The 22,039-nt window shown below is 37.7% G+C and overlaps 2 protein-coding genes and 1 long non-coding RNA gene across 4 annotated transcripts; 2 read left to right on the forward strand and 1 right to left on the reverse strand.

Moving 5' to 3' along the window:
• LOC109948047 (uncharacterized mitochondrial protein AtMg00810-like) lies at positions 849-1,410 on the reverse strand. The gene is made up of 2 exons (XM_020559948.1): positions 1,161-1,410; positions 849-994 (listed from the first exon to the last, which is right to left on the reverse strand). The coding sequence occupies exons 1-2, from the start codon at positions 1,408-1,410 to the stop codon at positions 849-851; spliced, it is 396 nt and encodes a 131-aa protein (XP_020415537.1).
• On the forward strand, positions 8,273-10,976 carry LOC18766076 (G-type lectin S-receptor-like serine/threonine-protein kinase At2g19130). 2 transcript variants are annotated; one of them, XM_020558781.1, is made up of 2 exons: positions 8,445-8,516; positions 8,798-10,976. In XM_020558781.1, the coding sequence occupies exon 2, from the start codon at positions 9,080-9,082 to the stop codon at positions 10,772-10,774; it is 1,695 nt and encodes a 564-aa protein (XP_020414370.1). In that variant the 5' UTR covers positions 8,445-8,516; positions 8,798-9,079; the 3' UTR covers positions 10,775-10,976. The 2 variants fall into 2 exon arrangements, with proteins under 2 accessions (XP_020414369.1, XP_020414370.1); XM_020558780.1 differs by having other exon boundaries at positions 8,273-10,976.
• LOC109948210 lies at positions 14,175-17,090 on the forward strand. Its single transcript, XR_002270816.1, has 2 exons — positions 14,175-14,406; positions 16,282-17,090. It is a non-coding gene; the product is annotated as an uncharacterized LOC109948210 (long non-coding RNA).

Here is a 22,039-nt window from a genome sequence, read left to right on the forward strand (position 1 = left end):
GTGTGTGTAGTGTGAGGGAGTGAGAGAGATTTCTCTAGGGTTTTTGAATTACCTTATGTGTGTTGTGTAACCACTTATTTATAGAGTCTCCTCCTTGGCTAGGGTTTGTAGAGATAATTCCCATATGGATTGGAATTATCTTTTCCTTAAATGAAATTACAAGATAATATTAACTGCCGATTTGGCATTGTTTATTTGGGGTGATAAGTGATTTTCAAAAAACTTTGGGAAGCCTAACCCATTTGGTAAACTATAAGAAAATCACTTATTGTTAAAAATTGATGTGAGAGAAAGCTATAAGGAAAATCAGCTAATGAGGTGCTTTCATTTTCTGATTATGCAAGAATCAGTTTCGAAGAGGCATTGGGTTTAATGATTACGTGGGAATCATTTTCAGTTTATATGGGAATCAGTACCAACAACACTTTTAATAAAAAGTTTACAAAATGCCAAACTGTTTTATCTCACAGCTGATTTCTCTCACAGCAAATCTAAAAGCGATTAGTTTTACAACACAGTAATGCCAAACTGACCCTAATAAGATTTGTTGGGAATCAGATTCTTGATTTGGGGAGATTTTCCAATCTTAACAATGGAAAGGGGAAAGAATTGGCACAAGAGCCAGTAAACAAACAATCAAACAATATGGGTAGAATATTTTTCAGGTTGTATTTCATTCTCCAAAAGAAGGTATTTGTAGTACAAGGATGTAACCCTAGGAGGGTCAAACTAGGAAATAAGATAAAAACCTAATTACGCAATATCTGTACAAAAAGGAAAGAAATATAATTCTAATAAACTAGGAAATAAATATCCGAATTAAGCTAGGATCTCGCTAACACTCTCCCTTAAGTTGGGGCAAAGATGTCACGCATGCCTAACTTGTCAAGCGAGTTGAGAAAGACCGTAGTAGACACAGCTCTCGTAAGAACATTTGCCAGTTGATACTCGAATGATATAAGCGGAAAAGACATAATTTCTGCATCTAACTTCTCTGTAACAAAATGTCGATTAATCTACACGTGCTTTGTACAATCATGTTGCACAGGGTTATGCGCAATTGCAATTGCAACTTTATTATCACAATACAAATCCATGGGTTTCTGGGGTCCAAACCCAAGATCTCAACAATCTTCTCAACCATAGTAACTCGCACACACCTTGAGCCATCCCACGGTACTCGGCCTCGGCACTAGACCTAGACACCACTTTTTGCTTTTTACTCCTCCAAGTAACAAGATTACCACCAACAAATGTGAAATACCCAAACGTAAAGCGTCTATCAATGACTGAACCAGCCCAATCAGCATCCGTATACCCTTCCACATCTGTATAACCATACTTGCAAAACATTAACCCCTTTTCAGAAGTTACTTTCAGATATCTCAAGATGCGCATCACAACACTCATATGATATTCACTAGGAGAATGCATAAACTGACTCACTACACTCACTGCATATGCAATATCAAGACATGTATGAGGTAAATAAATCAATCTCCCCACAAGTCGTTGATAACGCTCTTTATGTGTAGGGACTTGATCAGGATACAACCCTAACTTATGATTCTGTTCACCAGGGGTATCGATTGGTTTACAATATAACATTTCAATCTCTGCAAGTAAATCCAAAATATACTTTCTTTAAGACAGAAAGATATCATGTTTAGATCTGGCAACTTCAATCCCAAGAAAGTACTTCAAATCACCCAATGACTTCATCTCAAACTCAGAAGTCAGATACTTCTGAAGATTTTGCATTTCTGACTGATCATCTCTAGTCATAATCATATCATTAACATAAATAATTAAAGCCGTCAATTTACCTTTATGACGCTTTAGAAACAAAGTATGGTCTGAGTTACTTTGCACATACCCAAATTTCTTCATAGATGCTGCAAATCTCCCAAACCCCGCTCTTGGAAACTGCTTCAATCCATATAAAGACTTCTGTAGCTTACACACAACACTCTCTTTAGAGGTTACAGGAATACCAGAAGGGAGATCCATGTAAATCTCCTCATTGAGGTCACCATGTAGAAACGCATTTTTGACATCGAATTGTAATAAGGGCCAATCGCGGTTAGCAGCCAGGGATAATAGTACACGCACAATATTGAGCTTTGCCACTAGAGCAAAGGTCTCCAAATAATCCACTCCATAAGTCTGAGTATAACCATTTGCTACCAATCTAGTCTTGTTACGGTCAATGGAACCATTAGCTTTATGCTTCAAAGTAAACACCCATCTGCATCCAACAGCTTTCTTCCCTCATGGCAAAGGAACTAAATCCCATGTTTTATTCTTGTTCAAGGCATCTATTTCAACATTCATGGCATCCATCCATTTGGGGTTAGATAAAGCATCATGTAGTTTAGTTGGCACACATACACTAGATAATTGACACAAATAGGATGCATATGACTTAGACAACGATGAGTTGACACATAATGGCTTATGTGATATTTAGACTTGGCATGTATATCAGGAGAATATTGTACTTTAGATTTCCCACGAGTGGTTTGTGGGAGTAACTGATAAGCTGACACAGATAGATCATTAGAAATTACCTCACTTGATTCACTATCACGAGTAGATTGGGACATTGGTAAGGCAGAGGGGGGTATTGCATCGAACTCATCTATACAATAATCACTGTCATTATTTTCAGATACAGGCGACTGGTCACTTGCTTCACTGTGACCGGTCGTTTGGACACCGAGAGCACCTGCTTCATCTCCAGTTATGGGCGACTGGTCGAGTTCTAAAGGGCGATCAGTCGTTTCTTCGCAGGGACCACAAGTTTCATCATCAGATATGAGGGACCAGTCACTTGCTGCAGTGCGACAGATCGTTTCCTTCCCGAGAGCAGTATCTTCAAACACATCATTCTTTAATCCAAGACTCTCCAATTCACTCCCCCTCTCCTCCTAAATTGGAGAGGAGGGAGAGACATAATAGGGCACTTCTTCATGGAAAGTCACGTCCAAAGTAACATGCACCTTCTGGGTAGGTGGATGATAGCATTTATAACATTTCTGAGTAGAAGAGTAACCAACAAAGACACAGCGCAGAGTACAAGGATAAAGTTTACTCCGTTGATGAGAGTAGACATGAACATAGGCAACACACCCAAAAAATTTAGGTGGCAACTTGGAGTCTTTAAATCAAGAACCTGGCTAGGAGTACGATTAATCACATAGGCAGCAGATAAAACAGCATGCCCCCAATGAGGAACAGACATGTCCAACATAAGGGAGCGGGCAACTTCAAGTAACTGATGATTCTTGCGTTCAAACACACCATTATGCTGAAGAGTAAATGGGGTTGTCGTTTGGTGAATAATACCTTGAGCATGGAAGAAAGATGTCAAAGTGTTATTCACATATTCGCCTCCGTTATCAGTCCAGAATACTTTGACCCAAGCATGAAACTGAGTAGACACCATAGTACAGAACTCTAGAAGGATGGAAGCAACATTATGTTTATTTTTCAGCAAGAAAACCTAAGTGAGTTGGGTACAATCATCAATAAATGTGACGAACCAACGAAATCCTTTCAAAGTAACGCGAGCTGGATCCCACACATCAGAATGCACTAAATCAAAAGGCTTTGCAGCTTTACTGTCACTCAAAGGAAGCACAGTGCGATGAGTCTTGGCCAAAATACATGTCTCACACTTAAAACTGGACTCATCACAAGAGCGGAATAAAGATGAAAACAGAAGGTTAAGGTAGCCAAATGACGGGTGTCCCAAGCGATGATGCCATAACCAAATTTGATGTTTGTCTTTGATACTACAACTTTAAACAGTATTAACGACACGATCACGAACTAGTGCAAAAGGCAATGTCAAATAATATAACTCCCTATCCGTTTACCATGCCTAATCGTCTCGTGAGTCTTGAGATCCTAAAAAGAGCAATACGTAGGATAAAAAGTAGCATAAGCATTAAGTGTATCAAGTAATCGACCAACAGATAACAAGTTATAATGGATATTGGGAACTAGTAACGCACGAGACAATGACAGAATAGGAGTGAGAGAGATTGTGCCATCACTAGTAATTGGAGAAGGCAAGCCATTAGCACTAGTTAAGTATGGGTCATGGGTGTTACTAAACAACTCATCAAAAAATTTAGTATAATAAGTCATATGATCAGAAGCACCAGTGTCAATTATCCAAGTATTGGAGCCAGTACCTGGAATAGGATCAGAAACACACAAATTTGCAGAGGCAGCAGCAACAACACCAATAATGGAGTTATCACTCATGATTGCAGCATAAATTTAATAGATCACGGCAGAGTATACAACGTAACACATCAGAGACACAAATACGGCAGATGCACGAAGACATGAGAGTACACAGCGAAACACAGCAAAGGCACAAATACGGCAGATGCATGAAGACAGACACGAATATAGCAGAGGCACAAACACTACAACACAACACACAAATCCAGGAGGGCACACACCGCACAGGTAGAGAAAAAATATACATGGGGATAGAACACGGGTGGGCACAACACACAGGTCACCAGAAAAGTTGGCTATGATGTCAAGTCAAACAATATAGGTAGAATATTTTTCAGGTTGTATTTCATTCTCCAAAAAAAATATTTATAGTACAAGGATTTAACTCTAGTAGAGTCAAACTAAGAAACAAGATAAAAACCTAATTACACAGTATCTATATAAAAATGAAAGAAATATAATCTTAATAAACTAAAAAATAAATATCATAATTAAGCTAGAATATCGCTAACACAAACTAGGGAGTAACTGAAAAAACCCGCCCAAAGCAAGTAGAAGACAAAATCCAACACAAAGGCTGAAAGGCAAAAACCCTTCACAATATATCGCGCGCGGGAATCAAAAGATTCCTTCTTCTTTTTTGTCCGGTAAGTCCAAAAAGGCAGCAGTGGAATGAAAGTTCTAGTTGTGTTTGGAGAAAGAGAGAGGTTTTTGAGAAGAGAGGACTTTCCAGTGCGAAGCGACATGAACATGAGGCAATTGAAAACAAACATATTGGAACTTAAAACTCGTCATTATCCAAACAGGTATTGTCGGTAGCAGATAAGTAGCACTCATTTTGGTTAGTTGTAATGAAAAGACTTGGGCCAAAAAAAAAAAAAAAACCAGAAGGAAGAATTTCCTTTGGTCAATTTGGGTCCATTTCATTCCATTTACCAACTCCACCATACAAGAAAAGAAAAATATTTAAAAATATTGCAAAAGGTCCATGCGCATATGAAAAAGGTGTGTTGAAAAACAAAAAAGAAGTGGGGCCGGATTTAAAAACGAAAAAGAAAAAGAAAAAGCCAGGAAGGGGTGGGGTTTGGTTAGCCCATTTTGGATTGCATCAAGCGTGGGGGAAATGCATACCTGTCCCTCAGGAAAAAGGTTCAGCTTCAACAGATTCTTTTTCTTTTCTCCGAAAGTTAATTCAAATAGAAAAATAATCGTCCATGTCCATCTATTCCATCTTTTAGTTCAAAAGGCACATATTATACCCAAAATATTAATGTTTTTCTTTTAGTTTAGATTATTTTTCATAGCTTTTGTCTTATCATTACTGTTATTGATTCCTATTGCTCTGCATTGGTACCTACCTCCATGTGCACACATGAGACACGACAATGCAAATTGTTTATAATTGATGTGTTTTGGGTATGAGTATTTGTGAGTATAACTAGGGGCGAGCCAAAAATAAGTGTGCCGATAGTTCAAAAGTAAATTTAAGTTTTAGTCACAAATTTTTTTTATCTTTAAAAGTAATCAAAGTTAGTTTAAACTAAACGGAAAGTGTAATATTGAATTAAATCGCAATTTCACTGATTATATTTTCAATCCTACACATTTATACTAACTATTTAATGCCAAAAATTGAAATCTCTAAACTATTTAAGTTTGGCGTAATCTCCTTCAATGATAAGAAGTTTTCTCAACTACTGTTCAATTTACAATACGATATTTCCTTTTATTTATGTTAGATAATATAGAATCTTTGCTTGCTTATGAAGGGAAATGACATAACCAAACCGGTCATTAAATTGATCGGTTCGATTCGGTTTGGTTATACTATTAGTTTGCGGTTTGAAACCTAAATTAAACCAAAACAGGTCACGACCACCCCTGTTAAAATATTAGCTTTTTATAAATACACCAATTCTAACATGACATTTTATGCAAAAAAATCATTGAAGAGCTTATTTGAAGAGAAAAAACTCTAAATTAGCTATTTGTTATTTTTTAATTGGTTCTTAGTGTGTTACAATTTTCTCTAAAGATTTTTGTATAAAATGTCATGTTAGAATAGTCTATCTGTGAAAAAAAAAAAAACCTTAAAATATCAACTGATCAACATATATAAATTTTTATGTGCATAGAAAAATACTTAATATCATTTTCCTTTTGGATTAAGTGATATGCACATCACATCATAATATCACAAAGTTAAAAACATTTTAGGCACCATGAGAATTCCATGCCACTCAGGTTGAAAATAAAGTTGAATTGTCAAGCATTCTAGAATGTATTATCGACCATGTTACAACTTACACGCATCCACGGCGGCTATGGTTTGATTCTACCCAATGACAATGGGCAGGCCCCGATGTGGTTTCAGAAAAATAAAATTTGTGAGCCTTTTAAGGTCTGTTTCTAGAGGATTACATCCACGGATTTGATTTTTTTAAATTTTGTTTTTGAGAAATATGATATTTTAAATTGTTCTAATGTATGAGTTCAAGTTTAAATGCAAAAAGACGGGCGCACAATTTTAGCCAACTAATCTAACTCACATTTGCTATCCAGATTGTTAGGGGATTCAAGTTGGTAACTGATGTTGACAAAGGAGCTGTTAAGCCACCATGGTGGATTAACCATCAGTTAATTTTAGATATTTTAGTCCTCCTTTTTTGTCCCTGTCGAAGTTTAAATTGGAATATTTATAAAGAGAAGCTAATTTTATATTATCTGTCATTGGTGGGGTCTTTCTTTTTTTTATTACTTTTTTTCATAAGAAATTTTATGATTGCATTCATAATTCAGCTAAAAAAGTAACTAGCCATAAAATGCCAATACAAACTAGCCACAAAAAGGGCCATTACAATAACGAAGCGGTCTAATATTAAAATTAAGACAATCTAGTGTATCTCCATTAACGATTAGGCAGGATCGAAAAAACTTTGACATAGGCATCCCAACTAAGATTGCAAACGTAAAATAATAAAAAGAGATAAAACTTGAAAAAATCAAGCCATAACAATACAAATAAAACTCTCACAAAAGAAAGATGAAAAGCTCTTACAAAGGAGAGATGAAAAATCTTCATAAAAGGAGAGGTGAAAACTACACAGAGAATCCAAAGAGTCTCTGCAACTTATTCCAAACATAAAAAAATTACAAAAAAAATGGTGGTGGAGATCCAACGCCGAAATGCAGGTGAAGATCTGACGTTGAGCCGCAACCGCCTATAATGGTTGGATGAAAATCATAACAAAACTAAGACAAATAGAGAAAACCGTCTCTGAAAATGGGGGAAGAGGTGAAAGGAGGAAGAGAAGAGGGGAGAGGGGGGAAGAACAATGGCCTTCACTTATAGATTAGTAGTGGTCTTATATTCGAACTCTTATGACACCGCTATAATGTGTGTGTGAGAAACATTCATTCCCTGTAGTTTAAACTCTCACTTGTATTAAAAAAAAAATTATATTAAATGTCTCGAGGATATTCAAGGCTTAGGAGAGTATAGAGGTTGTACGTCCTAAATTTTCTTTAGTGAGCTAACTAACTCGATTAATTTTTTATAATAAGACTTTGAATCCATTAAGAAGATAATGGAAGACAACCAATACAAATTATGTTCTAAATACAAACTATCCACTACAGACAAGCCAAACTGAGCAGTAACATGAGCTGCTGCTGCTCTGTTATGAGACATTAGTCATATTCTATATTGGAGGAGATAATGGGGAGAGAAATGGGAGAGCATCCAAGTCTTCTTTTTATTATTTTTATATTCATCAATTTTCATTCTTAATATTATTTTTCTAATCTCAACAGTGCCTAACATTGTGAGTAGTGTGACGATTTTGAGTAAAAATATGTTGGCTTTGAAAATTCATTGACCACACAGAAAGCAAAGTAGTCCACATTGTAGCACGACACGTGATATGTATTAGCTCCTCTTTGTCAGTAAATATATACATATATATTTTTATATATAATTATATACTTTCCTCTTATGAGCTCCTTTAACAAGAAGGTGGCTGGGAACATTTCAGAGAGAGAGAGAGAGAGAGAGAAGCCATTCTAGGAGTTTTATGAAGAGATGGATATGAGTAGGAGGAACAGCTTTATTTCTCAGTCTGTTCTGCTTCTGTTATGCTTTACCTTCAAAGCTTATACTTCCATGGCATCTAACACCATCTCTCCAGGCCAATCTCTTTCTGGGAACCAGACAATCACATCACCGGGTGGTATATTTGAATTGGGTTTCTTCACACCAGGTAACTCTCAAAACCACTACATAGGCATCTGGTACAAAAAGCTACAAAAAACAGTAGTTTGGGTGGCAAACAGAAACCAACCTGTTTCTGATCCATCCTCTTCAGCATTGCATCTCTTCCAAAATGGAAACCTAACCCTACTGAACCAATCCAAATCTGCAGTTTGGTCAACCCATGATCCTTCTCTCCCAGTATTTTCCAATTCTACAAAAGCAATGCTTCTTGACAATGGCAACTTTGTCATAACAGATGCATTTAATTCCTCTGTTATTATATGGCAGAGTTTTGATCACCCAACTGATACTTGGCTGCCAGGTGGAAAGCTTGGATACAGTAAGGTTACCAATGAAAAACTAACTCTCACTCCTTGGAGGAGCCCAGAAAATCCAGCACCTGGGATTTTTTCTCTTGAGATTGAACAAAATGGAACAAGTTTTTTGTTGCTGTATAATGGTTCTATTAGGTACTGGACAACTGGGCCTTGGACAGGGAAGATTTTTACAAATGTTCCTGAAATAGAGTTGAATCATTATATTACAAATGTTACATATGTTTCGAATGAGATGGGGAGTTATGTTTCTTATGATGCTGTCAACCCTGACGTATTTATTAGATACGTGCTTGACATCTCTGGCCAGTTCAAGGCCTATAAGTGGGGAAAAGACTTCCCCCAAGGGAATTCGATTTGGTTGCGACCCTCGGAACATTGCGAAGTCTATGGATTCTGCGGTGCGTCCAGTATTTGCAACCAGCAACAAGTACATCTTTGTGATTGCTTGGAAGGATTTCAACCCAAATCCCCAAATGATTGGGAATTGGCAGATCACACAGATGGGTGTGTGAGGAAAGTCCCTTTACAATGCAGTGCAGGCAATGGTGGAAATGACACGTTTGTGGTGGTACCGGATGTGCGCTTTCCTAATAATTCAAAGACTTTAGCAGCCGAGAACATCAATGAATGCAAATCAGCATGCTTAAGGAATTGCTCATGTACAGCTTTTGCTTATGATAATGAGTGTTTGGTTTGGACAGGGGGTCTGTTCAATGTAAAACAACTTACACTTGATGAGAAAGTAGGCAAAGTGTTGCATCTACGAATTGCAGCATCTGAGGCAATAGAGGTGAAGAAGGAGAGCAAGACCCTTTGGATTGTCATTGGAGTACTTGGAGGTTTGTTGGCTGTTTTACTCATTATTGCGGTAATTGCCAAGAATGAATGTTCTGGGGAAGGATTTGAGGTAGTTGAAGGCTCATTGGTGATGTTCAGGTACCGAGTTCTAAGAAGTGCAACAAAGAACTTCTCTTTAAAACTTGGGGAAGGAGGCTTTGGTTCTGTTTTCAAAGGGACATTGCAAAATTCTACACCCATTGCAGTGAAGAGACTTAACTGTCCAAAGCAAGCAGATAAGCAATTCCTTACAGAAGTGAGAACTATTGGGAAAGTCCAACATATTAATCTTGTTCGCCTCCGCGGGTTTTGTGCAGAAACTTCAAAAAGATTCTTGGTTTATGATTACATGCCAAATGGCTCTCTAGAATCAGTTTTGTTTCAAAAGAGTCCCATTGTCTTAGATTGGAAAGCTAGATATAACATTGCAGCTGGAACTGCAAGAGGACTTGCTTACCTTCATGAAGAGTGTAGAGAATGCATCATACACTGTGACATCAAACCTGAAAACATTCTGTTGGATGCAGAATATGCCCCGAAAATAGCAGATTTCGGTCTAGCAAAGCTCATGAGCAGAGACTTCAGCCGGATAATTACAACCATGCAAGGAACCAGAGGCTACATTGCACCAGAATGGATTTCAGGAGAAGCTATCACACCAAAAGCTGATGCTTTTAGCTATGGAATGCTGCTTTTTGAGCTTATATCAGGAAGGAGAAACAGAGATCTTTTAGGTGATGGGTTACAAAATTACTTCCCGACTCGCGTTGCTAACGTGGTAACCAAAGAAGAAGATGTTATCACCTTGTTGGACTGCAGGTTAGAAGGCAATGCTGACAAAGAAGAACTAATGAGAGCATGCAAAGCTGCTTGTTGGTGCATTCAAGATGATGAGAAGGATAGGCCAAGTATGGGGCAGGTTGTTCAACTTCTGGAGGGAGTTATAGAACTTGGCATACCACCTATTCCACAGTTCCTTGACCGCTTTTCGAAGAGTCTTGATGAGGCCATTGATTACCATGACTATATTTCCAGTGCTTCAGATTCAAGGCATGGCTACTCAAGTAATATTACTATCTCTGGAGCTTAAACCTATAGACTGGACCTTCAAATTTCCAATTCTTTTGTTTGTTTCAATTAACTTGCAACTGATTGTGAGATCCCTCATCTCATCTTCATTAGTTTTGTAGTGTAAATATTCATGAAATAGTTACCCAAAATTCAGCTTTTTATTTCTTGTTGTAAAGTTCTCTTTCTTCCATAAACAATGAATGCAGAAAAATTGAGGAAAATGCAGTGCAGGGCCTTGTGAATGGTTTTTTTTTTTCTGTGGTTAGTTTTAGTTGGTGTAGGAAATCTTGCAAAGAGAATATATCCACTAAAGAAATTCACCTTTTTTTTTAGTTTTAGTTGGTGCAGATTTTCTTTTGGGCACAACTTCCTATTTTTCTTCTAGTGTTTTTGTGGACCTCTGCAATCCGCAAGCATAGCACAAAATGGGAAAGCCGTAATCTATCAACTCATGTGCAACTAAAGAAAGATTTCTAACTCGAGCTCAAATGAATAATGCTAGACTTATAGCACATTTGTATATCATCTGAAGGATTCTTTCGGTGGAAGGAAGGTAGGAGCGCCAATGGAGTGCCTTTGGAGAGCGGGCAGATAGGGAAAGGGGACTGTAGATAGATGATCGAAAGGAGGGAAGCACTAGGAGAAGCAAACATGAAAGCTTATTAGGTCTAATTTTTCTCGGTTAATTTTTCAAAATTTTTTATTAATTTAAAATCTTATAAAAAGAAATAAAAGATTTTTACTTGATGTGGTTATCCATCTCAACTTGCCACATAAGATGGTAGACAACTGGTTATAGTTCATGATCGTTATATCCATTACGTCACGCAGTAGACCCAATCCCTTCATTTGTTACGCAGGACTATCTTGGTCTGAGCTATGTTTAGGGACTGTCTTGGCTTGGCTTGGTCCAAGTTGGATAACACTTATCATACATTTGGTGTATGCTTGGACTAGGACTAGATTTTTTTATTTTTCAATATATATATACACATATATTATGTATATTATAAAATACATATATATACACATATATAAAATACATCTTATAAAATACATATATATATATAATCCCCTTCCATTGAGGGATCCCTCAAATAATTTTATTTGAGCGACACCCTTTAAGGTGCCATACGAATTTTTTCCAATAATTCAAACCATTTATTTTTTAAGTCTACGTTCATAGATATCTTTACAAAAAATTAGACAAACCAAAAACAGTTTCGACATCCAATTGTATCCTACAAAATCAATGAACACGGTGCTTCAAAAAAGTACTAAAATTTCAACAACACAATTGAGTGGTCAAAAAATATTGGATCCAAGTGATTTTTTGTAAAGATGATTTGTAAATGATTATCTAAAACATAGACGGTTTGGATTAGTGAAATACAATGCGAAGTTGGCCCTATAAAGGTGTCCCTCAAATTATGGAAGCTAATTTGAGGGATCCCTCAGTGGGCCCTATATATATATATATATATACCACAAACAACTGGAAACACAGAGATAACCACAAAAGAACTGGAAAGAATATGAATGAGCAACTTATCCCAATATTCAAACTAAATGCAGAAAATAATGCATATAAGAAATTAATTAAAATAGAAATAATTTGAAAATAACAATTTTATTTATACTCACAAAGATAGCAACTGCAACTTCAGACTTCACACTCAGTATTTACAAGGGTGATTTTCTCCAAAGATGTTTCAGAGAGAAATCTTTATAACTGAAAAAAAACACACTGCTTACAACTGAGGCCAAGGCCTGCTTAAATAGATTATATCAACTATGGTTTGGGCAACTATGATGAAAGTAACTACGGTTAGTACAACTGTAGAAGCACGGGTCTTCCTTCTGATTCAACTTTCAATTTTGTCTTTCAATGGAGAATAATTTTCTTTTGCGACTACTTTCGGCTACTTTCGGTGAAAAGATGTACAGCAAACAGTGCTTTGTTTGTTGCTTTAGGAGATGCTTCCACCGGGGTGAAGATGCTTTTACTGAGGCAATTATGCTGTCTGCGACTTGGAGCCTAATCAGAGTGTAGGTCATAGGCATCATATGGATCTTGACTGTCTTCATACCAAGATTTCGGTTTGGCTGGGCTCTGCATGGGCTGGCAACTAGACGACGAGGGAGAATCATTGTCCTCATCATTATCCATCTGGGAGGCTTGCATGATCAACTGACGAGCAATTTCTTGGAGCTCAGACTTGGATTTTCCTTCGACTGAGAGGGAAGATCGGACTGAACAAGTAGGAGAGACTGGGCGTGGAGTAGGCTCATGAGGAAGATCATTGTAAACATATTTGGCAATTCTGTCAACTTCAAATTTATCCCACCATTTAACAGAGAACTAGCGGGCAAATATTCTGGCATCCTTGGTGATCCTGTAAGACCATTTGAGAATCCAAGGGATTATATCGGGCAATAAAAAGCAACTGTTTTGGGAAGAACAGATCAACTTTGGAGAACTTGGCTTGTTTAGTGTAGTGACGGATCAACTCATGAACTGATACAGGGAGAATTTCATCAACTGGACCATGTTTTTCCCACCAATGAAGGAACCAATAGAGGAAAGAACTTTTGAATTTGTTGTCGAAATTGATAAACCAGGAATGACTAAAATCTTCAGATTGGTGAAGGAAAATAGTATACCAGGCTTCAATATAATCAGAATAATTATATTGCAATTTTGACATAAGGACTTTCAATTCATAGAGGCGACTACTGAAAGACTCTTGGCTTAAGATTCTATGAATATACAGGGAATGATAAAGGATGATTTCAGGATGATCTCGATCCTTTATCGGCTTAATTTCAACTGACTGGGTTTCAAGTAATATATCTCTATAATACTTGAGAGACTTATAAGGACTGGGTGGCATGTAATGAAATCCATGAGGGAAATAGTGTTTGGCTATTTCGATGGGATCTGCATGGACATCATACAAAGACTCAATGACAAATAAATGAGAATTACTCTTGGGCAAATAAGGGGACGATTTTTTGAAAGCAACTGAGGGACCTGCAGAGGTATCAACTGTAAAAGGATCATAACTAGAGACCAATGTCGACTGATAACTAGGGCGGATTTGGCCTGTAATAACCCAAAACAAAATATCTAAAAATTAGGATTAATTTATTCTAGCAAAAAGACGATTTTGCCCTCGCATTATTTAATAGGGAAAAAGTTGATCGAGAAGGAATTTGGCAATTTCGCTTATGCCGTTGCGTAGAGCATGGCGAAACGAGTTCGTAGACACGGAGTAGACTCGAATCGGAGTTGTAACGAATAAAATATGGTCAAAATACCGCGAAGGGCAAAACGGTAATTTGGACAAAAAGTCAGATTTTTATCCCTTTCCTCTCTCTCTCTCCTCAGTTTCTCTCTTCTCTCTCTCCTCCCGTCGCACGCGCAGCTCGTGCCTCTTCCCTTCCAGCTCCGCCAGCAGACGCCACACGCCGTCCCGATCTCCGGCAAGGGTACCAACGGAACCGCCACAGACCCGCCGTCCTTCCCCGACCTGTCGCCGACCTTGGGCCGCTCGGAACTGGCCGGAAACTGGAGATTTCCGCTGGTTTTCAGTCGAAACTTCATCTTCTTCGTTCTGCTCCGTTTCTCAACCAAATCGTTAGAGTAAGGTATGGTTTCTCAGCTATTTTTCATGCTCTAACTGATGGTTGGCTGGGTTTTGATTGATTTTACCTCGAGATCACTCGATTTTCGAATTGAAAATCGACCGAACTTCGGCCGCCGTGATCGGCCATTTCCGGCCACTTTTTGGGGTATGTCCAAGAACAAAAGTGACTCCAAATGGGGTGTTTTACCTAGGATAGGATTTTGGAGTCTTGGTTTCGAGTTTTTCCGGCAACCTGGTATTGCTTTGGACACCCAAACTGCCTGCGCGTGTGGCGGCGTGTGGGTGAGGGTAGTGAAGTGACTCTGAGTAGTTTTGCGATCCTCGTGTTGTCACGAGCGCGTAGGATTTCGCGGATCTCGATTTGGAGTCCGTTTGAGCCCCGAACAAATTTTCCATATTGCGCGATCCTTGGGTGCAGTGTCGTCGAGCCGTTGGATCGCACCCAAATTCAGATATGTCGTTCTACATGATTTCAGGATCGTGTAGGATTCGACGGATTGCGAATCGGAGTCCCGGATACTCCGAAATCGCGAACCCTGGGGCTAGAGTTTGGATTTTAAGCGATAATACAATTTTGGCTAATCCGACGGTCCGTTTCGGACCAAACTCGCAGGACATGGGTCTTTCTCTGTAAGGAACCTTTAGAGAATCCCAGATTGGCCATCAGAGATCGTGGACCCCACGAGGTTCCGGATCGGCCTGTCTGACAGTTTATCGCTTGGAACAGCTTCAGGTCTTTCAAGGCCGTTCTAATTGTCTGAAAGGCTACGTGGGCATAGGAGTGACTTTAAAATGAGTACACGCATTTCTAGGAGCCGAGGGCAGGGTGTTTAATTTAATTCTTTTATTGAGCAGTTTTATTAATTTAATCTTTATGGGTAATAAGGCACCAGAGGACCGGCAGAACCACAGGAGGGACCTTCAAAGGGTCCAGCTAGCTCGGACCAGCAATGAGTGGACTTTTCTTTTCTAAATGATATTTATAATTAAATTTTATATTTGATCTTGAATAAGTGTTATTACATATTTTTTGAACATGAACTGCATCGTGAAATATCTTTATTTTTATAATACTTAGTTGAGCAGCAGACTTGAGATCTTTGATACAGAAATAGTAACTTAGCTCAGATTTATCAGATTTCGGAGAATTATCAGATTTTTCTAAATTAGAACCACTATGTACCCGCTTGTTTTTAGTGATTACCCTCAGACGGACCGATGTCTACGGACATCCAGTCTGTTTACAGTTTTGTCAGTGCACTGGACATTGCCTCATGAGTTTCGGGGACGCTCGGACCGTGAGTGCCAGGATTTACGGCTCGGCTGACTCTGTGTCCCCGAGACCTGCCAGGATTTGCGACTCGGCTGACTCTGTGTCCCCGAGACCTGCCAGGATTGCGGATCAGGCTGACTACGGTCCCCTGTATCTTGCCAGAGCGGCTCGAGTCGACCTTGTGTCATCGAGACCTGCCAGCGGGTCAGGCTAACTTTAGTCCCCTGAATCCTGCCAGTTTGCGGCTCGGATAGACTTTGTGTCGCCGAGACCTGCCAGGGGATTTAACGGATTTTACAGGGGTACACTTAGGTGGTAGTTTAAAGGAATTTGAGTACTTTTATACAGCTATTGCTTTCAGTCATTTAATATCAGTTTCCTCAATGTTCGTGCATGTTTTATATCTCCATATAATTGTTCAGTTTTACAAATTTATATACATACATTTATATATAGTTAGATGAATACCTTATATTGAACACAGTTGAACTTTAGCCTTACTTATCAAGTTATTTTTACCATGGGGGTTATTATGATTATAAACTGATTTCAAGAACATTATTTTTGTCCACTCACATTTTCAAACTTGTTTTTCACCCCCAGGCTATAGTAGTGCGCAGGCATCCACCACCGGGCCACTCCTAGCTTCCGCACCACCAAGAAACGTAGAATTTTATTGTAAAAGTTCTTGAAATCTTGTAAATTAGTTGAAAATGCTCTGATATCTCGTTTTAGTGGGAAACTTGATATGGTGAATGCTGGGTTATTTTATTCTGGCAGTTGGTGGAAAATTATTTGCTTGTTTAACAGGTGGAAGATTTTGGGTTTAGACAAAATACAGGGAAGACTTTGCCGAATTTTCGGTAGGAGTCTAAGGGAAGTTTTAATAGTAATTGTAATAGGAAGGGTAAAACGGTCATTTGTGTCCGACATTCGCCAGGTGTCGGACACGCACAGGACTTGGTTCGAATTCCAAAGTGGAATTGGGATCGGGTCCTGTCATGGCCAACTGTAGAACCAAGGGTGGAGAACCTATTAGCGACTGACAATGGTGTGGCAACTGCAATGGGGGTGCAACCAGGAAAAGGGACTATTTGCTTGGGTATTTCTGGCTTTTCTGGCTTATTTTGACTCATGGATTGAGGAAGGATTCGGATCGACTGGGATGACTTGGGCGACTGCGAAGACTTGGGTTGACTGGCTGATTCTTTCTGTTTGTCTTTTTTGGGTGCCATTGTGCATCCTGCAAGAATTCTCGAGTAAGAAAATGAGGAATTGAATTCTCACTACCTCTCAAATATTCAAATCGAAATCAAATATACTTAAAATACTTTGCCATCGTGCAAAAATTTGTTTAGATGTAATGTTTTGAACATCTTTTTCTAAAACATGTTTTGCAGACTTACAATCAACTCATAGTAAAAATTTTTGATTAAGTAAATCATCTTGAAATTTGCTAATACATAATACAATAGTTAATATTTCTTTTTTAATAGTACTATAATTATACTGCGACTGGGTCCAAGTTCCAGAATGAAAACGAACAATCTGTTCTGGGGATTTTGGACAAATTCTTTGTTTGAGAATGCCACCATAACCAATGTCAGAGGCATCAATTTCAACTATTTTGAAGGAATCGACTGAAGGAATACCAAGATAGGGAAGTGTCTTGACATGATGTTTTATTTGGCAGACGACTTCAGTATGGATGGATGACCATGGGGAAGGATTATTTTGCAATCTGTCAAATAAGGGCTTACATTGTTTTCTCAGATTTTGATAGAAGTCAGAAATATAATTTAGAGATCCTAAGAACCTCTGGAGTTGACTTTTATCAAGAATTTGATCAGGAAATTTGTCAGCAAACTGGATGACTCGATCAATTGGGGAAATTTTTGACTAGCAGATATTGAAACCAATAAATCTGATATTAGTTTGGGAATAATTTGATTTTCTTGGCGGAACAACTAGGCCATTTTGTTTGATAATCTGAACAAATTTATGCAAATGCTTCCAATGATGTTCTATAGACTCAAAGAAGATAAGAACATCATCAATATAGACAATTGAGAAATGGCTGCAAGGCATGAAAATATCATTCATAATATTTTGGAATTCACTAGGGGCATTTTTTTAGTCCAAATGGCATAACATTCCATTCGTAATGACCAAAAGGAGTAACAAATGTAGTCTTATATCTATCTGACTCTTCTATTTGGATTTGCCAGAAACCACTCTTCATGTAAAATTTGGAAAAAAAACAACTGCTTTTTCTAGGCGATTAATGAGATCTCTTTTGTTAGGTATGGGATACCTAATCCATTCTAGAACTGCATTAAGGGGCTTATAATTTATAACTAACCTTGGGACTCCTCTCTCTAGCTCAGCATTTTTCTGAACATAAAAGGTAGGACAAGACCAGGGGGACTTGCTTTTGCGAATTATTTTCTTTTGAAGCAACTCACTAATTTATTTTTTACAAAATTCCATTATTTCTTGACTCATCTGGATTGGCCGAGCTTTGGTTGGAATATTCTTTTCATTAAAGGTTTTGATATAGGGAAGACATACAACATGCTGTTTCCTATACCAAAAAGCATTAGGCAACTCAGAACAGATTTCATTTTTCAATTTGTTTTCAAAATGTTGGATTTGTAACTGTAGCGATTTATCAGTGAGTTGTTGTTCAATTCTTTTAAATCGAATTTCTTCTTTAAGAAAATTCAACTGGCTATTTTTTCGAATGATTTGTATCGAATTAGAGACGGACTGTTTTTGGAAGGCTTTCAGATTATGCAACTCAGGCTTAGACAAAAATTCAAATTTGACCTTTTCGCTAATTAGGTAGAGATAACAACATCGTATTCTACCTGGAAAGGATACAATAAGGCAATGAATGGTAAACCTAGAATGACTTTGTCAGTAATATTTTTGACTAAGACAAACGAGGTTTTAAAACAGACTTTGCTTTGGCAAATATGGGCTCTGGGCAATTCAAAATTCAACTGGAGTGACTTTCCTGAGGTAGTACTTAGGGACTCTCTAGACTTCTGGTAATACTTAGTAGGAATAAGACCTTCCTGGATACAGTTAAGGTCGGCTCCTGAATCAAATAAGGCAACCGTAGTGAATTCAAAATCTTGAACAAATATAGTGACTTTTGAATACCATTTTCTAAAATTAAGTTGTTTAATTAGGTTGACAACTTGTTGACTTTCAGGATTATCATCATCAAAATTGGCAGGACTTTCTGATTGGCTTTTATGCTCAGAGAACTCTTTGTTCTTTAGGCTGGTTAAATCTTGCATAATTGAATAATTTTCACTTTGTAATTTTTGACTTAAATGTTTTAATTAAACTAGTTCTTTTTTAATGATCTTAACTTCTAACTGGAGGTCTTGTAGTGTTACTTCTTTCTTCTGGGTAAATTTTTCTAAAGCGGTGTTTAAACTTATTGACTGAGGAGTAGACCGACTTGGGTTCTCCTGACTGATGACCTTTTTTAACTTTTTTAAATATTCTGATTTTAATTCAGGATTTTCAACTCGGCTTATGAGATCTATTAGCAATTCTTCTTGTTCTTCCTATTTGGTTAGGACAGAAATAGAATTTAACCTATTACAACATTTATCTGTGCAACCAAACTGGATATCAGGTGAACTAGGCTGTCATCTTGACGACTGGGTAGAATCAGACTCAGAACTGGCTATTAAAGTTTCAGCACTACTTGTTTCAGAGTCTCGCAACTCTAAAAACTTTTATCAACTTTTCTTTCTCTTCATCTGGAATCTGCAACTGTTTAATAGTGTCTTTTATTTTGCATTCAGAAGCATAATGACCAAATTTTTGACATTTAAAGCATTTGACTTTGGTTTTATCATTTTTGGAGCGATTGTTCTTTTGACCTGTTTTCGACCAATTTTTCTTAGGGGAAATTTTTTTCTTTTTATAAAATTCTCGATTATCATTACTGGGCTTAAAAAATTGTTTTCTTTTAGAATAAAACCGATTCTTTCTAAGGTGACAAGGCTTATTTTTCCTGGAAGGAGGGATGCTATTAAGACCGTATTGTTCACAGAAATTTCCTAACTCATACTTGGCTGATTTCCTATCGGACTGTATTTGTCTACCAATTTTAAAATCAACACACATTTTCATGCCGACTTGGTTAATTATGCCTATAATATTTCCATAGGTTAAACTATCCCAATCTATATGACCATGTTCATTACTCAGGGTAGTTCGTATTTTATGGGCAAATAGATTTGGAAGACCATTAACAAATTTTTCTTTCCAGAAGGGCTGATTACTATCATCTCTAAGCATGACTCGAGAGATGAAGACATCTTTATACCATCTGAAATCAGACAACTTAGGGCATCTGAGGTTACTTAACTGATCATGGATCCTAGCAGTGGTGTTACTAGGGGTTCCAATAAAATGTTCAATTATCGTGTAAAACAAAGTGTTGACTCCGTCTTCTATACCTTGACCTATTTGTTCGTCAAATATAGGGAGACCGTCCTCATTAAGTTTTACTGCAAAAATGATTCGACTTTTAGACTCAGGGGTTAGATGTTTATCCCACCAATACCTGAGAGTACCGGTAAAACCAGTGACTAACAGGGGGACAATTTCAGACTGTCTGAAACTGTGATTGGTGATATAACTATTAGCAACCATTGACATGTGTTGTAATTTATTCAGAATTTCTTGTTCAGAAAGACCATCAATATTCCACTCATACAATTTATCAGAAGAAACTGAAAACTGGGTTTGGAAGTTTCTTTCTTCAAATTGGATGTTTGGGGGAGTTGGTCTGGGGTACCAATTCTTGGTCAGGCTAGTGGGGCTTATATGTTTCTCTATTCTTTTGATTCTGGGATTAACTTGGACTTCTAAGTTTTTAAAAGCATTTTCTATTTTTGAGATATTACTGGTGTCGGACTCAGACTCAGAGAAATTGTCAACTGCAAAAGAATCTAGTGTTTTAAGACCAGACTTTTCGGCTTTCTCAGCTTTACTTGGGGTTAACTGTTCCAACATTTCTTCATTTTCTTCCTTTCCTTCCCTTTTATTCTTTGAGTTATTTGTTAATCTTTCTTTAAGGTCTGACCCTTGAGTCCTTTTTCTAAACAATAAGTCCCCGGTGTAGAGGGCCTGAGCGGTGGGCAGGAGACAGAAAATTAAGAGAGGTTAATAGGTTTCTTTTAGTGTAAACGGTCAGTTTAGGAAGTCTCTGTTTATCTTCTTCCTCAGACAGTCAAACCTAAACACTTGAGTACCATGAGTCGTTTTCTTAGAACAAATTCTTGTAAGTCAAGCAGCTCTAAAACCAGTATAAGCCGACTCCCAGAGATAGTTAACGAAGAACAATTTGAATATGATTCTAGTTGCAAAGAACAATTAGACTTTAGCGATTGGAATATACCTAAAGTCCCGAGTCAAAAAATTTATAAGAAACATTGGTTGCCTTCCAGTTTTAATAGCACAACCCACATTAAGACAGTTGAACAAGTGTATGCCTTAAGTAAAGAACATGAAACCTGTCAGTTGCTTAATCTTGATTCAATTAAAAAGCATAAATATGATGGTAATAACTTTCTGCATATTGGTCTAGTACAAGTTGCCGTTAAATCCCTAACCAGGTTAGGATTGAAAGCTTCAATTCTCCTCTGTTTGCGTGATGCTAGATTCACTGAGTTTAGCGACAGTACCTTAGGAGTCATTGAGTCCAGTTTGTGTAATGGCCCAGTTCATTTTGATTGTTATCCTGATTTCACTGTAAGTCTTAGTGATCCTCATATCCTGCGAACTTTAACGCTGAATATTAAGACTGAAGGTTATAATGTCCTCCCAGGAACCCAACCTTTAGCCTTAGTTTACAGAATTTACTATAAAGTGACAGGTACCAACATGAATTTCCAAGCCCTTAATAAAAGCCCAAAAGACCAAACTGTTTTAATCCAGAGTCACACTTCAGACTATTATTTGTTAATCTTTCTTTAAGGTCTGACCTGTGAGTCCTTTTTCCAAACAGTAAGTCCCCAGTGTAGAGGGCCTGAGCGGTGGGCAGGAGACAGAAAATTAAGAGAGGTTAATAAAATCTATTTGCCCATAAAATACGAACTACCCTGAGTAATGAACATGGTCATATAGATTGGGATAGTTTAACCTACGGAAATATTATAAGCACAATTAACCAAGTCAGCATGAAAATGTGTGTTGATTTTAAAATTGGTAGACAAATACAGTCCGATAGGAAATCAGCCAAGTATGAGTTAGGAAATTTCTTTGAACAATACGGTCTTAATAGCATCCCTCCTTCCAGGAAAAATAAGCCTAGTCACCTTAGAAAGAA

This window comes from Prunus persica, chromosome G3 (genome assembly GCF_000346465.2).
Source record: "Prunus persica cultivar Lovell chromosome G3, Prunus_persica_NCBIv2, whole genome shotgun sequence".
Taxonomy (NCBI): Eukaryota; Viridiplantae; Streptophyta; class Magnoliopsida; order Rosales; family Rosaceae; genus Prunus; species Prunus persica.

Bases quoted from the DNA above. Each gene is read 5' to 3' on its own strand.
- LOC109948047 (XM_020559948.1), bottom strand. From the start codon at position 1,410: ATGAGTGTTGTGATGCGCATCTTGAGATATCTGAAAGTAACTTCTGAA. The intron at 995-1,160 runs GTGTGTGCGAGT...ATTTTGTTACAG, and splicing joins GTACCGTGGGATGGCTCAAG to AGAAGTTAGATGCAGAAATT.
- LOC18766076 (XM_020558780.1), top strand. From the start codon at position 8,339: ATGGATATGAGTAGGAGGAACAGCTTTATTTCTCAGTCTGTTCTGCTT.